Source organism: Gadus morhua, chromosome 9 (assembly GCF_902167405.1).
Source record: "Gadus morhua chromosome 9, gadMor3.0, whole genome shotgun sequence".
Lineage (NCBI taxonomy): Eukaryota > Metazoa > Chordata > Actinopteri > Gadiformes > Gadidae > Gadus > Gadus morhua.
The window spans coordinates 15,205,345-15,216,796 of record NC_044056.1 but is presented as its reverse complement, the minus strand read 5'-3'; the positions used below and the strand labels follow the sequence as shown (position 1 = coordinate 15,216,796).

At 45.7% G+C, this 11,452-nt stretch overlaps 1 protein-coding gene across 2 annotated transcripts in view; it reads left to right on the top strand.

Annotated features, from left to right (window-relative positions):
• Positions 1-6,852: 6,852 nt before the first annotated feature.
• Positions 6,853-11,452, top strand: part of LOC115551145 (neural-cadherin) — a 92,046-nt gene continuing 87,446 nt past the window's right edge. For both annotated transcript variants that reach the window (XM_030366700.1, XM_030366699.1), the window contains exon 1: positions 6,853-8,152. In XM_030366700.1, coding sequence (XP_030222560.1) covers positions 7,147-8,152 — 1,006 coding nt within the window. In that variant the 5' untranslated portion in view covers positions 6,853-7,146. The remainder of the gene's footprint in view (positions 8,153-11,452) is intronic.

Here is an 11,452-nt window from a genome sequence, read left to right as displayed (position 1 = left end):
ATCAAAGGCCTAATTTAGATCATCACATCGCAATCAAAGCGATCCAATTATCTGTTATTAATCCATTTACAAAGATTGTATTCCGATTTTAGTGTTCTCTAACGTTAGCTGTTAACTTATCACATGCTGTACAACTGTCAAACTGCAGCGAGCTTAAGTGACAGAGGGGGGCGCTCGATGCATTCACCGCAGTGAACGTGTCAAAGTTGAAGCTGGCAAAGAAAATGGTACAAAACAGAGTTCGCCGAATCGCCATAGACATTTGGCATAGACGTCTGCTATGACTGCTAATGACAAAGCTAGGCACTGGATAATTAAATGTAGGCCCACTAGGCAGCATGTGCATGTCTCCCTGTGTCGGAGCAACACAATTGAATCGCTACAGTTCAGTGGCGCAAGAAAATAAGCAGCCTGCTTTTCTTTGCCCTCGAAAAAGTAGCAGCCTTTTTAACGTTATACGGCGCCGTCGCACAGACATTGTGAGGCTACGCATATATTGAAGAAAAATACATAAATCCCGCCGTGACTGGCTCATTAATGACAACGCGGATTTTGGAGAAGCTCAGGGAATCGAGGGCCAGTTGAAATTATAAGAAAAAGGCAGACGGCTGAAAATGTGTTGCCTGGCAGGGGTGTAAAACCTATGTCAAACGTTTTGGATCGTCAGTACATGCCACCAAATTGGGAGCAGCAGCCTAATACTTAATCTTCTCAACGAAGCAAGCCGTTGATTTCAAAATGTCCCTAAATGATTTTGTCATAATCCTCTCAGCCTCATAAACACTTTAAAATCGAGCTTATGTTGTTATTATAGTGGTTTTCTCTGAATGAGGTGCTTGAATAATGAAACCTGACTGACGCTTGGTGTCTGGTGTCAGACTAATTAACTGGCAGCAACATAGTGGAAAAGGAGTTATAGACTTGTCTAAAATCATCCGCTGCCCAATTCATTCTCTCTCTCTCTCTCTCTCTCTCTCTCTCTCTCTCTCTCTCTCTCTCTCTCTCTCTCTCTCTCTCTCTCTCTCTCTCTCTCTCTCTCTCTCTCTCTCTCTCTCTCTCTCTCTCTCTCTCTCTCTCTCTCTCTCTCTCTCTCTCTCTCTCTCTCTCTCTCTCTCTCTCTCTCTCTCTCTCTCTCTCTCTCTCTCTCTCTCTCTCTCTCTCTCTCGTCACGCAATCTCTACCCTCTGTCTCTCTCCCTCTTTCCCTGCAAACATTGTAATTAAAATAGAACAGTGTCACACATCGCAGATCTCACCATGTTGGCCTATATAGTATAGTCATGCCCAGTCAGACATCCAGTGGAATGAGACAGACTCTTGTTTCCTTTTCTTCTCTTCTCTAAACACAGCTTTTCTCTGGGTGATGTGACTTGTGTAATGAGCAAATAGAAACAGATATTTTTTCCCTTTTTCATGAAGTTTCAACAAGACGCTCCTCAAATCAATGGCCCGTGCTCTGTGTGCTAATCACTTAGGCAGCCTGAAGCTTGTCTAATCACGATGTAAAGCTCCTCGCGACATCACCATGCGGCGTTTTGACTTGGGCTCCCATCTCAATCATCATCCTCCTAAGCAGTGCGTGGCTTTCGTTGAAATTGCGAACTAGTCGTTCAATCTGAGGGTTTTCCCCATTTGAAGTTAAATATTGTTTATTTGAACATCCACATACTTGGGTTTGGTGTTATCTTGCTCTTTAAGGCTTTTAATACGATGAAGGGATTCTCTTATCTCAGAGCTTATTTTAGCTGTTATGGTGAAAAATGTTTTCCCCACAATCATTTGCTTCTCTTCTCTTCTTACGGACAGTAACAGATCGAGCATCGTTATGAAACCAAAACAATGGGACAATATCCATTTTTGATGATGTGCAAATTGTTTCATCATATAGACAAGATCTGCTTTTAGACTACAAATGAAATATCCTATTCCATAAAAGCATGACATGTTGACTGGCTGTGTTAATGCTTTGTCTGGTACTTTTTATTCACACTTCCAGTTCTAGTTTTTAAACCGAGTGATTATTCCACCCAGCCATCTAGCCGACAAAACAATATTAAATCTGATATTCATAATTCATCAACATCAGCACACTCAAGCACCACAGGGCTCTGTGATCAAATCTAATTGTTCCAAACTGAAATGTGTTATGTAACTCTATAACTCTATTTACCCAAGTAACTATTTATCCAGCTGACTGCCTGATCCAGGCTGATGCCGATGCCATTGCTGCTATGACTTCTATGGTGTTGCTTGAGACGGGATGTCAGGCCATAAATGATTTACCCCGTTCTCCATGGTTCCAGATGAACAATGAACAGAAAGGCCGGATGCTGCTGAATTCTAACTGTTCTCAGAAGCTTCCATCTATTCGATCCGTTGCAACGCCAATAATACAATGGCTTCTTGCCGCCTTTACACTTTGGGGGGGGGGGGGTTCAATAGTAAGTGATTGTGGAAAATTCAATAACAAAAGGAAATGATTGTGGGGTGACTAATTGTTGAGGAATCAAAAGTGAAAGCCCAAGCCTAAATTATGTATGCACCAATATGAGTATTTATCCTCCTTTGTAGATGTGCTTTCGCACGTAACCACACACACAGACAGAAAAATCCCTCAAGGCCTCTTCCAATATTTATTTTTTCACTTTTCCTACTTGAACATTGATTGATTTCCCCACAGCACCCAGCGACCCCCTGGGGGGGGGTTCTGGAAGATTCCATCCGTGTGATGCCCATGGATCCAACCTCTGCCTTTAAGGAGACAAAGTGTCTTCCCTTTGAGTGAAGAGAATAGATTTAGTGAATTATTTATAAAGCATGCATGAAACGTTCCAATGTTTATTTTTTTTACTGCCTTGGTTTGCGGCTTCTGCCTTGTCGTCATCTTCTTTGAGCGTTCGGTTATCGCCCTCGATATACAAAAAACAGGAGAGGGGGCTTGGGGGGGGGGGGGGGGGGGGGCTGAGTCATCTTTCTGACTCAAAGATATTGATATTCATTTCAGCTTTGTTATTTTGTTGTAGCTCATGTTTGCTTCTCATCTCCAGTGATTGAGTTGCTTTAGCTCAATGACCTCTCACTCTGTCTCCCTGTCCCTCGCTCTCCCCCTCCCTCTCCCTCTCACTCTCTTTCCCCCTCCCCCCACTCTCTCTCTCTCTCTCTCTCTCTCTCTCTCTCTCTCTCTCTCTCTCCCCCTCTCTCTTTCCCCCTCCTCCTTTCTCTCTTTCCCGCTCTCTTTTTCTCCCACTCCCTCATTAACTCTTTCTCTTTCTCTCTCTCTCCTCCCCCCCCCCCTCTCTCTCTCTCTCTCTCTCTCCCCCTCCCCCCTCCCCTCTCTCTCTCCTCCCCCCCCCCTCTCTCTCTCTCCCCCTCCCCCCTCCTCTCTCTCTCTCTCTCTCTCTCTCCTCCCCCCCCCCCCCCCCCCCCCTCTCTCTCTCTCTCTCTCTCTCTCTCTCTCTCTCTCTCTCCCCCTCCCCCCTCCCCTCTCTCTCTCCTCCCCCCCCCCCCCCTCTCTCTCCCCCTCCCCCCTCCCCTCTCTCTCTCTCTCTCTCTCCTCCCCCCCCCCCTCTCTCTCTCTCTCTCTCTCTCTCTCCCCCTCCCCCCTCCCCTCTCTCTCTATGTTGCAGTGCTGGTGCGCGGGCCTGGCACAGTGATTGAAAGAGCTACTCGCTTGCTATCTCTCACGCTGGCAGCCCCGGTGTTCATCACCATGTGGAGTAACACGATAAAAGACAGAATGTGATCTGCATCCAATGAGCACTTGTAAACTTCAAAGCGGCCCAACATTGCACTGTCGAGGGGAACAGAGGAGGATTCATTTCAAAGAAAAAGACAAAAAGAAACCCACCATTTGTTGTTTGTGTTTAAACGGCATTGTTTCTTTCACTTTGAATGCACCTGGCATTCTTGTTGTGTTGTTGTTGTTGTTACCACGTGTCCTGAGTTTTATTTGATGGACACTTTCATTATCCACAGCTTTGTTGTCATATTCATTCAATAGCTTTTTATGCCATAATCTAAAGTGTCTTTTTGTCTGCGTTTGTCAACACCAGCAGGTTCTCCTCACACACACACTTCGCACGTACCCAACAAGTGTTGACACTTGTCTATTTTAATTTGAGACAAATTCCCTCAGATAGTCCCTGTTGTTTCTTTTTAAATTGGCTCCCACCAAAATCTATAACGATGGACTGAAATAGCATGTCTTCCAGTGTGTGAATATTACCACCATCTTTGACTCAAAGGGAACTCCAGTAGTCCTTTTCCATCATTTGGACCACTCAAAAAAGTGTTTCAACCCCATGCAATATTGAACGTTCTTCTTACTGGGCTCAGGAGGTGAGGAGACTCCTTGAGTGTGTAAACGTAACATCTGCAAGGTACAGTGGAAGGCTACCGGCAGAGATACAGTGGAAGGCTCCCTACAGAGATACAGTGAAAGGCTACCTACAGAGATACAGTGGAAGGCTCCCTACAGAGATACAGTGGAAGGCTACCTACAGAGATACAGTGAAAGGCTACCTACAGAGATACAGTGGAAGGCTCCCTACAGAGAAACACTTTGGAAGGCTACCTACAGAGATACAGTGGAAGGCTACCTACAGAGATACAGTGGAAGGCTACCGGCAGAGATACAGTGGAAGGCTACCTACAGAGATACAGTGGAAGGCTCCCTACAGAGATACAGTGGAAGGCTACCGGCAGAGATACAGTGAAAGGCTACCGACAGAGATACAGTGAAAGGCTACCTACAGAGATACAGTGGAAGGCTCTCTAAAGAAGTACAGTGGAAGGCTCCCTACAGAGATACAGTGGAAGGCTCCCGGCAGAGATACAGTGGAAGGCTACCTACAGAGATACAGTGAAGGGCTACCTACAGAGATACAGTGGAAGGCTCCCTACAGAGATACAGTGGAAGGCTCCCTACAGAGATACAGTGGAAGGCTCCCTACAGAGATACAGTGGAAGGCTCTCTACAGAGATACAGTGGAAGGCTCCCTACAGAGATACAGTGGAAGGCTCCCTACAGAGATACAGTGGAAGGCTCTCTACAGAGATACAGTGGAAGGCTCCCTACAGAGATACAGTGGAAGGCTACCTACAGAGATACAGTGGAAGGCTCCCTACAGAGATACAGTTGAAGGCTCCCTACAGAGATACAGTGAAAGGCTACCTACAGAGATACAGTGGAAGGCTCCCTACAGAGATACAGTGGAAGGCTCCCTACAGAGATACAGTTGAAGGCTCCCTACAGAGATACAGTGAAAGGCTACCTACAGAGATACAGTGAAAGGCTACCTACAGAGATACAGTGGAAGGCTCCCTACAGAGACACAGTGGAAGGCTACCTACAGAGATACAGTGGAAGGCTACCTACAGAGATACAGTGGAAGGCTACCTACAGAGATACAGTGGAAGGCTCCCTACAGAGATACAGTGGAAGGCTCCCTACAGAGACACAGTGGAAGGCTCCCTACAGAGACACAGTGGAAGGCTCCCTACAGAGACACAGTGGAAGGCTACCTACAGAGATACAGTGGAAGGCTACCTATAGAGATACAGTGGAAGGCTCCCTACAGAGACACAGTGGAAGGCTCCCTACAGAGACACAGTGGAAGGCTCCCTACAGAGACACAGTGGAAGGCTACCTACAGAGACACAGTGGAAGGCTACCTACATTTGGGATGGTGAGGAAGGGGCACTTTGCACGCTATAGCACAGTGTGTGTGTCTGTGTGTGTGTGTGTGTGTGTGTGTGTGTGTGTGTGTGTGTGTGTGTGGGGGGGGGGGGGGGGGGGGGGGGCTTGGGGTGAGGAGGTGGACTGGGATGAGCTGGGATGACAATGTTGATTTTGAACACTGCTGAAACCGCTTGGGCAGCAGCAGACTATGTGACAGCAGCTAAGCCCGTGTCAGAGATGCTCCCCCTGATACCATTTACATTGCGGTTCCCTGCCATTGCCTTTTTCTATCAGGTCTCAATTAAAGGTTTTGTGCAGTCACGTGTTAACACATTCGTGCCGGCATGCTTTTTGAGTCATCAAATTAAATTAGTTTTCTGAGCTAAGATGTTAACACATTATATATACATATATATATACACATATATATTGTATATTTATATATTTAATTTATACTGTATATTATATGCATAAATATCATAGGCTATAGCCTATGATATGAGATTTTGATTTTTAAAACTCGTTTATTCACATTTACCGTGTTACATAATGAATGAAAAACATATTGTAATAATAATAATAACAAAGTACCTAACAAATAGAGCTAACTAGTCCGCCGATTGTATCTAAATCAGGTCACCCTCGTCCACTGAGCACAATATTCCTCTAGCTCCAGAGGTTTGGGACTTTTTGATCAGCCATTGAATTTAAGTTAAAGTAAATCCTCAATTGTTCTCGGATGTGCATGAATATCCAACGACTGTTAAAATATTCCTTTTCCAGCTGACGACAATATTAATATGAGAGAGAGAGAGAGAGAGAGAGAGAGAGAGAGAGAGAGAGAGAGAGAGAGAGAGAGAGAGAGAGAGAGAGAGAGAGAGAGAGAGAGAGAGAGAGAGAGAGAGAGAGAGAGAGAGAGAGTGAGAGAGATCCTCCTCCCTCCCAGCTTGCGTGATTAAATAAACATGCCTCAACTTTCTGTTCCACCGAGTCCAATTTGCCCTGGCAATGTTATAAGGGCCGCGCCATTTTTTAATAAGCACTTATATCTGGCAGGTGTCTTTAAAACACAGAGGGTGTGGTTGGGAGGGGGGGGGGGGGGGGGGGATCTCCAAGGATTCCGTTCCCGCGTGCCGCCACGCCCCCATGCCTGGCGCTGTCCAGCGTGCCGGAGAGAACCAGAGACGAACCCACTGCCTGCAGCGCCTTGCTCTCTGCAAACGCACAGCGGTGCTGCATGGAGCCACACGACGGATCGCCCGCACTCCCAAGATGAAAGAGCGGAAAGTTAGGAGGCCTTTTTGCTGGTGTGGATGATGTTATGTGAAGCACAGACGAGGATTTACCCGTGTGATTTTTATTTTTTATTTTTTTTCATGTTCCACGTCGTTTAGCTAGGGTTTGAATGGTTTGCTGTCCAAACTCCTGAGATCTTTTTTTTTTTGGGATTTACAACTTAGCACCAACATGGTTTGGACTGTTTTGCTATGTTACCTTCTGTCGCTGGTTCGTGAGCACAACACGGTGGACCCGTCGCCTCTCTTTCGTGGGCATGTTTTTGAAAACTCAGCGGCGGCGTCCAAAGTGATCGGACTGAGTGTTCCCATGAAGCGCATCAACGTGCCAGAACGGTGCGCCGATTCCGGATTCCACATGAAACTAAGAGGGAACGGCAGCGAGGATTTCGTCGTCGTGGCTCATCACAAACGGGGAAACGTACTACTGAAAACTTCCAGGGCGCTGGACCGAGAGAAACGCTCCGAGTACCTCCTGAGTCTCGGCTTGTGCTGCCAGACGTGCGCGTCCGAGCGCGTCTCGTTTGAGGTGGCGACGCTGAAAGTGGTCGTTTTGGACACAAATGACCACCCACCCGCATTTGAAAACACAGACATCCACATAAGTTTACAAGACACGACCGCCCTGCGCAGTGTCGTTTATAAGGCGGAGGCAGTCGACGAGGACGTGGGCAAGAATTCCGAGTTGACGTACACCTCCATACCCCAAAACGGCAGTTTCTATGTGGTGCCGAAGACCGGCGAAGTTCTGCTGGTTGACTCCATTCTGGGTCTCCCGTCGAAAGTCGTTTTTACAATCTTCGCCAGGGACCACGGGTTGCCTCCCCTGACCAGTAAAGGCGCGGTAGTGACCATAACGCCGCACCGGTGGGCCAGGCGCCCCGTGGCTTCCAAGAAACCGGGGGGACGTGCGCAACGGTCCACCAGGGCATTGCTGGACGTCGGCACGGTGGTCTCCCTGAACGTGTCCGAAGACGCGAGCGTCGGTTCTGTGATAACAACCCTCGGTGCCGCCAACCGGTTCCACGCAGCCACCTATGAGTTGATTTACCCGGGGGATTCTGAGGGCTCCCCGGTTACTGTGGGGCGGGATAGTGGAGATATCGTGATAGCCAGGCGCTTGGATAGGGAAAGCGAACCATTCGTGGAGCTCACTGTAAAGATCCAGGATAAAAGAGGTCTGTATACATTTGTCACAGGCTTACTGATTGTATTGTTGTGACAGCGTTTATTTATTTTCATGCAATAGACCTATATTGCCATTCCAATGATGCTGTAACAAAAGGGTCTCATTGTCTGACCACAATCACTCATAGAGCCCCCCCCTCCAAACACACGCACGCACGCACGCACGCACGCAGACAGACAGACAGACAGACAGACAGACAGACAGACAGACACACAGACACACAGACACACAGACAGACACACACACGTCAAATGCCTTGCCCTGGTATTCAACAGGTATACACCCACCTGCATAGCTATCAATTCTAACCGAAAAAAAAAAAAAGATACTAAATATCTAGGCCTATTGTGGAACATCTGTCCAGCCATTTTGTGAAGCTGGGTGATTGACACGATTTTTATTTTTTCTGCCTCTATAAAGTTGTTGTCCAGTGGTAATCCCTGCAGAGTGGCAGTCCACTATGACCCTCTCCCACTCATCTGTCCGCATTAGCCCCTCTAATCCACCGCTCACTCACTTCCTGGTCTCAGGGATTTGGGGGTTGGCCCTTCCATAGCAGCAATGCAACCTTTCGTATTCTTGGAAGGAGACAGGAACACAGACAGGATCTCAGTCTGTGTTTGAGGTAGACACAGAATGTGTTGCGATGAAACCCTAATGGCACCAAATCAAAATGTTTTCCATCAGTTGTGGTGACAGTGGTTTGTAATTGGAGAACACAGCCTGTTTGAATAGCATGCTGCTGTTTCTTTGTACAGCGTGTTCCAGATAGTAATTGCATGCCTGATTGCGACACCTTATGCCGGTGTGCCAATTTAGTTTGTATTATTTTGTCTTTTTTTCTTACTTTCAGCATAATGGCTGTGAATCCTCCTCTATGGCCTGACAGATATTCTAATGCATTCTAAATTTATTTATTTTCCTTCTATTGCTTACCGACCATTTTCATGAAAAGGGCTGTTTTGCCTATTGTCTTGTGATGCAAATAAGTTTGACTACTGTAAGCCAACAAGGGGTGGGCTTTTCATCTTGCACACAAAATCCCCAAATGCCACACTTTGATTTTTGTGATGGGATTTTTTAGCTTTGAGGATTTTGCTCTAAGCTACCCCTACTTGAAGGGTTGTGCTACTGTTGGAAAATAAGAAACAAACTCTGAGAAGGGTGCTTGTGTGTGTGTGTGTGTGTGTGTGTGTGTGTGTGTGTGTGTGTGTGTGTGTGTGTGTGTGTGTGTGTGTGTGTGTGTGTGTGTGTGTGTGTGTGTGTGTGTGTGTGTGCGTGCGTGCGTGTGGGCATGTGTGTGTATATGCCTGTGTGTGTGTGTGGGTGTTTGTGTGGGCACATGCGTGTGTGTGTCATCGTTTGCCCCCGTTTGCTGAATAGCATGAATGCACATTGTGATATCAGGATCACTGTTTCCAACGACCTGACCATAAGTGCTGTGTAATACGTATGGGCTGTTACTCAGCTTAACATTTCAGAGTGTTCACAATTACCCTGTACATGAATGCCAGAAAGATGGAAAAAACACAAGCATTTATTTGCACTGTTGATATTTCATCAGCATTGCATAATATCAGATGGGAAAATTGATTATGAATCTCCCACATTAGAAATACAAAACTGTTCTAATCATTTGGTTTCCATTTCCATTCTACAATGTTGCATATTCGCTGGATACACTGGGTCCATCCTTGAAGCGTTTGTAGCATTCTGTCTTGGTCCGTTGGCTACTTCCTGTTAGAGTGTGACACAAGTACTCTTGGCTGGTTGGCCTTTAATGGTGTTCTTTGACCTTAATTCATTAGCATTCATCTTGAATTTAGACAATTGTCAAAATGGATCACATATTATTATAAATATGTGAGATACCACAGCAGCGGGACGAAGATGACAGCCATGATAGCCTCCTCCTGCTAAGCCCCTCTTGGCTTCTCGAGCTTGTAGTGAATGATCCTATCACGCACTTAGAGAAGTGCCTTCAGGTGATACCTCGAGGGGCGCACACGCAGAATGAACCAGCCCCGGCCCTCTTAGTATTTCTGTTCTCATAGCTCTGTATTTACCAAAACACCAACGTGTCAACAGATTGGAAACTGTTGCGTGATACCACATCAGCAACCAGTGGGTATGTTTGCACTACGCCTCCTCCTCATCAGATACATGAAGCAGGCCAAACGAGTGTTTCTCAACTGCCTGGGCTTGTTTGGAGATGGAGCGCTTATAGTGCTGTAATTCTTCTGAAAGCTTGTGCTCCTTTGTGATGTGAACAGTCTCTTATGATACGAACCTCTGAATAGAGCTGTTGTCGTGTTTTAAGTGGGGTCATGAGGAGCATCAAGGATATGGACTCCAGATGAAGCGATGTCAACCAGCACCACATTTCATATGGTGGTGGGGTTGGGTGGGATCATTTCCTTGATATGAACAAAAGTGGTACCACTTGCGAATGAAAAGAGTGTGATACTTTGTATTATGTTATTTATTCTGTGCAGTGGATGAACTTCTGCATAATTCGATGCAAATGAAGGTGAGCTGCTTTTTCGTTACCTTTCTACTGCCTCCCAACAATGAGATGTTGCAACAGAGACCAAAGAAGCTTAACATTTATTTGATGAATGTATTCCAAAATTACCAAATATTAGCATTATTCATTTGAATGATGTATCAACTATATTGACAGCATTTTACCCAGAGGAAGTAAACATCAATGCAATATAGGTAGGGGACGCCTCTAGTCTAGATAAATGTTGATTGACTGTAACTCTTCAAGTTCCTCGACCTGGAGTCTTAAATGAGAGTGAATGTTGTGTTGTTTAAAGAGTGTAACTTTACATCATTAAAACGTTTCTGATCTGTGCCAGCCACTAGCTGTGACTTTTACAGCTTCATAGTGTTATCAATATGTTGACAACTTGAGCAATTAGATATTGCACCATTGCACATTACCATTTTCTTTAACTTATATTAGCAGTGCCAGATGCCCCCAGCATATGCTTCAGAAGTGCTTTTTAGAGCAGCAACTGCTAAATACTAACTTTGATATTTGATACATGCCTAGTTGTCAAGAGAGCTCAATTATATATTATTTTCATGAAAAAACATTGCATCATTTGGCCCCCAATGTTGGCAAGTTAAAAAATAAATTCATATTCAGCCTGACCACAGTGCTGGATGGTATGACAACAGATCAAGCCTGTTGCTCATGTGAAAAAAGAAAATGATAGCGTTTTTTTTTCTGTTGGATAGCCAGAACCATATTAGTACTCTAATGGAGGTCTCTTCTGGA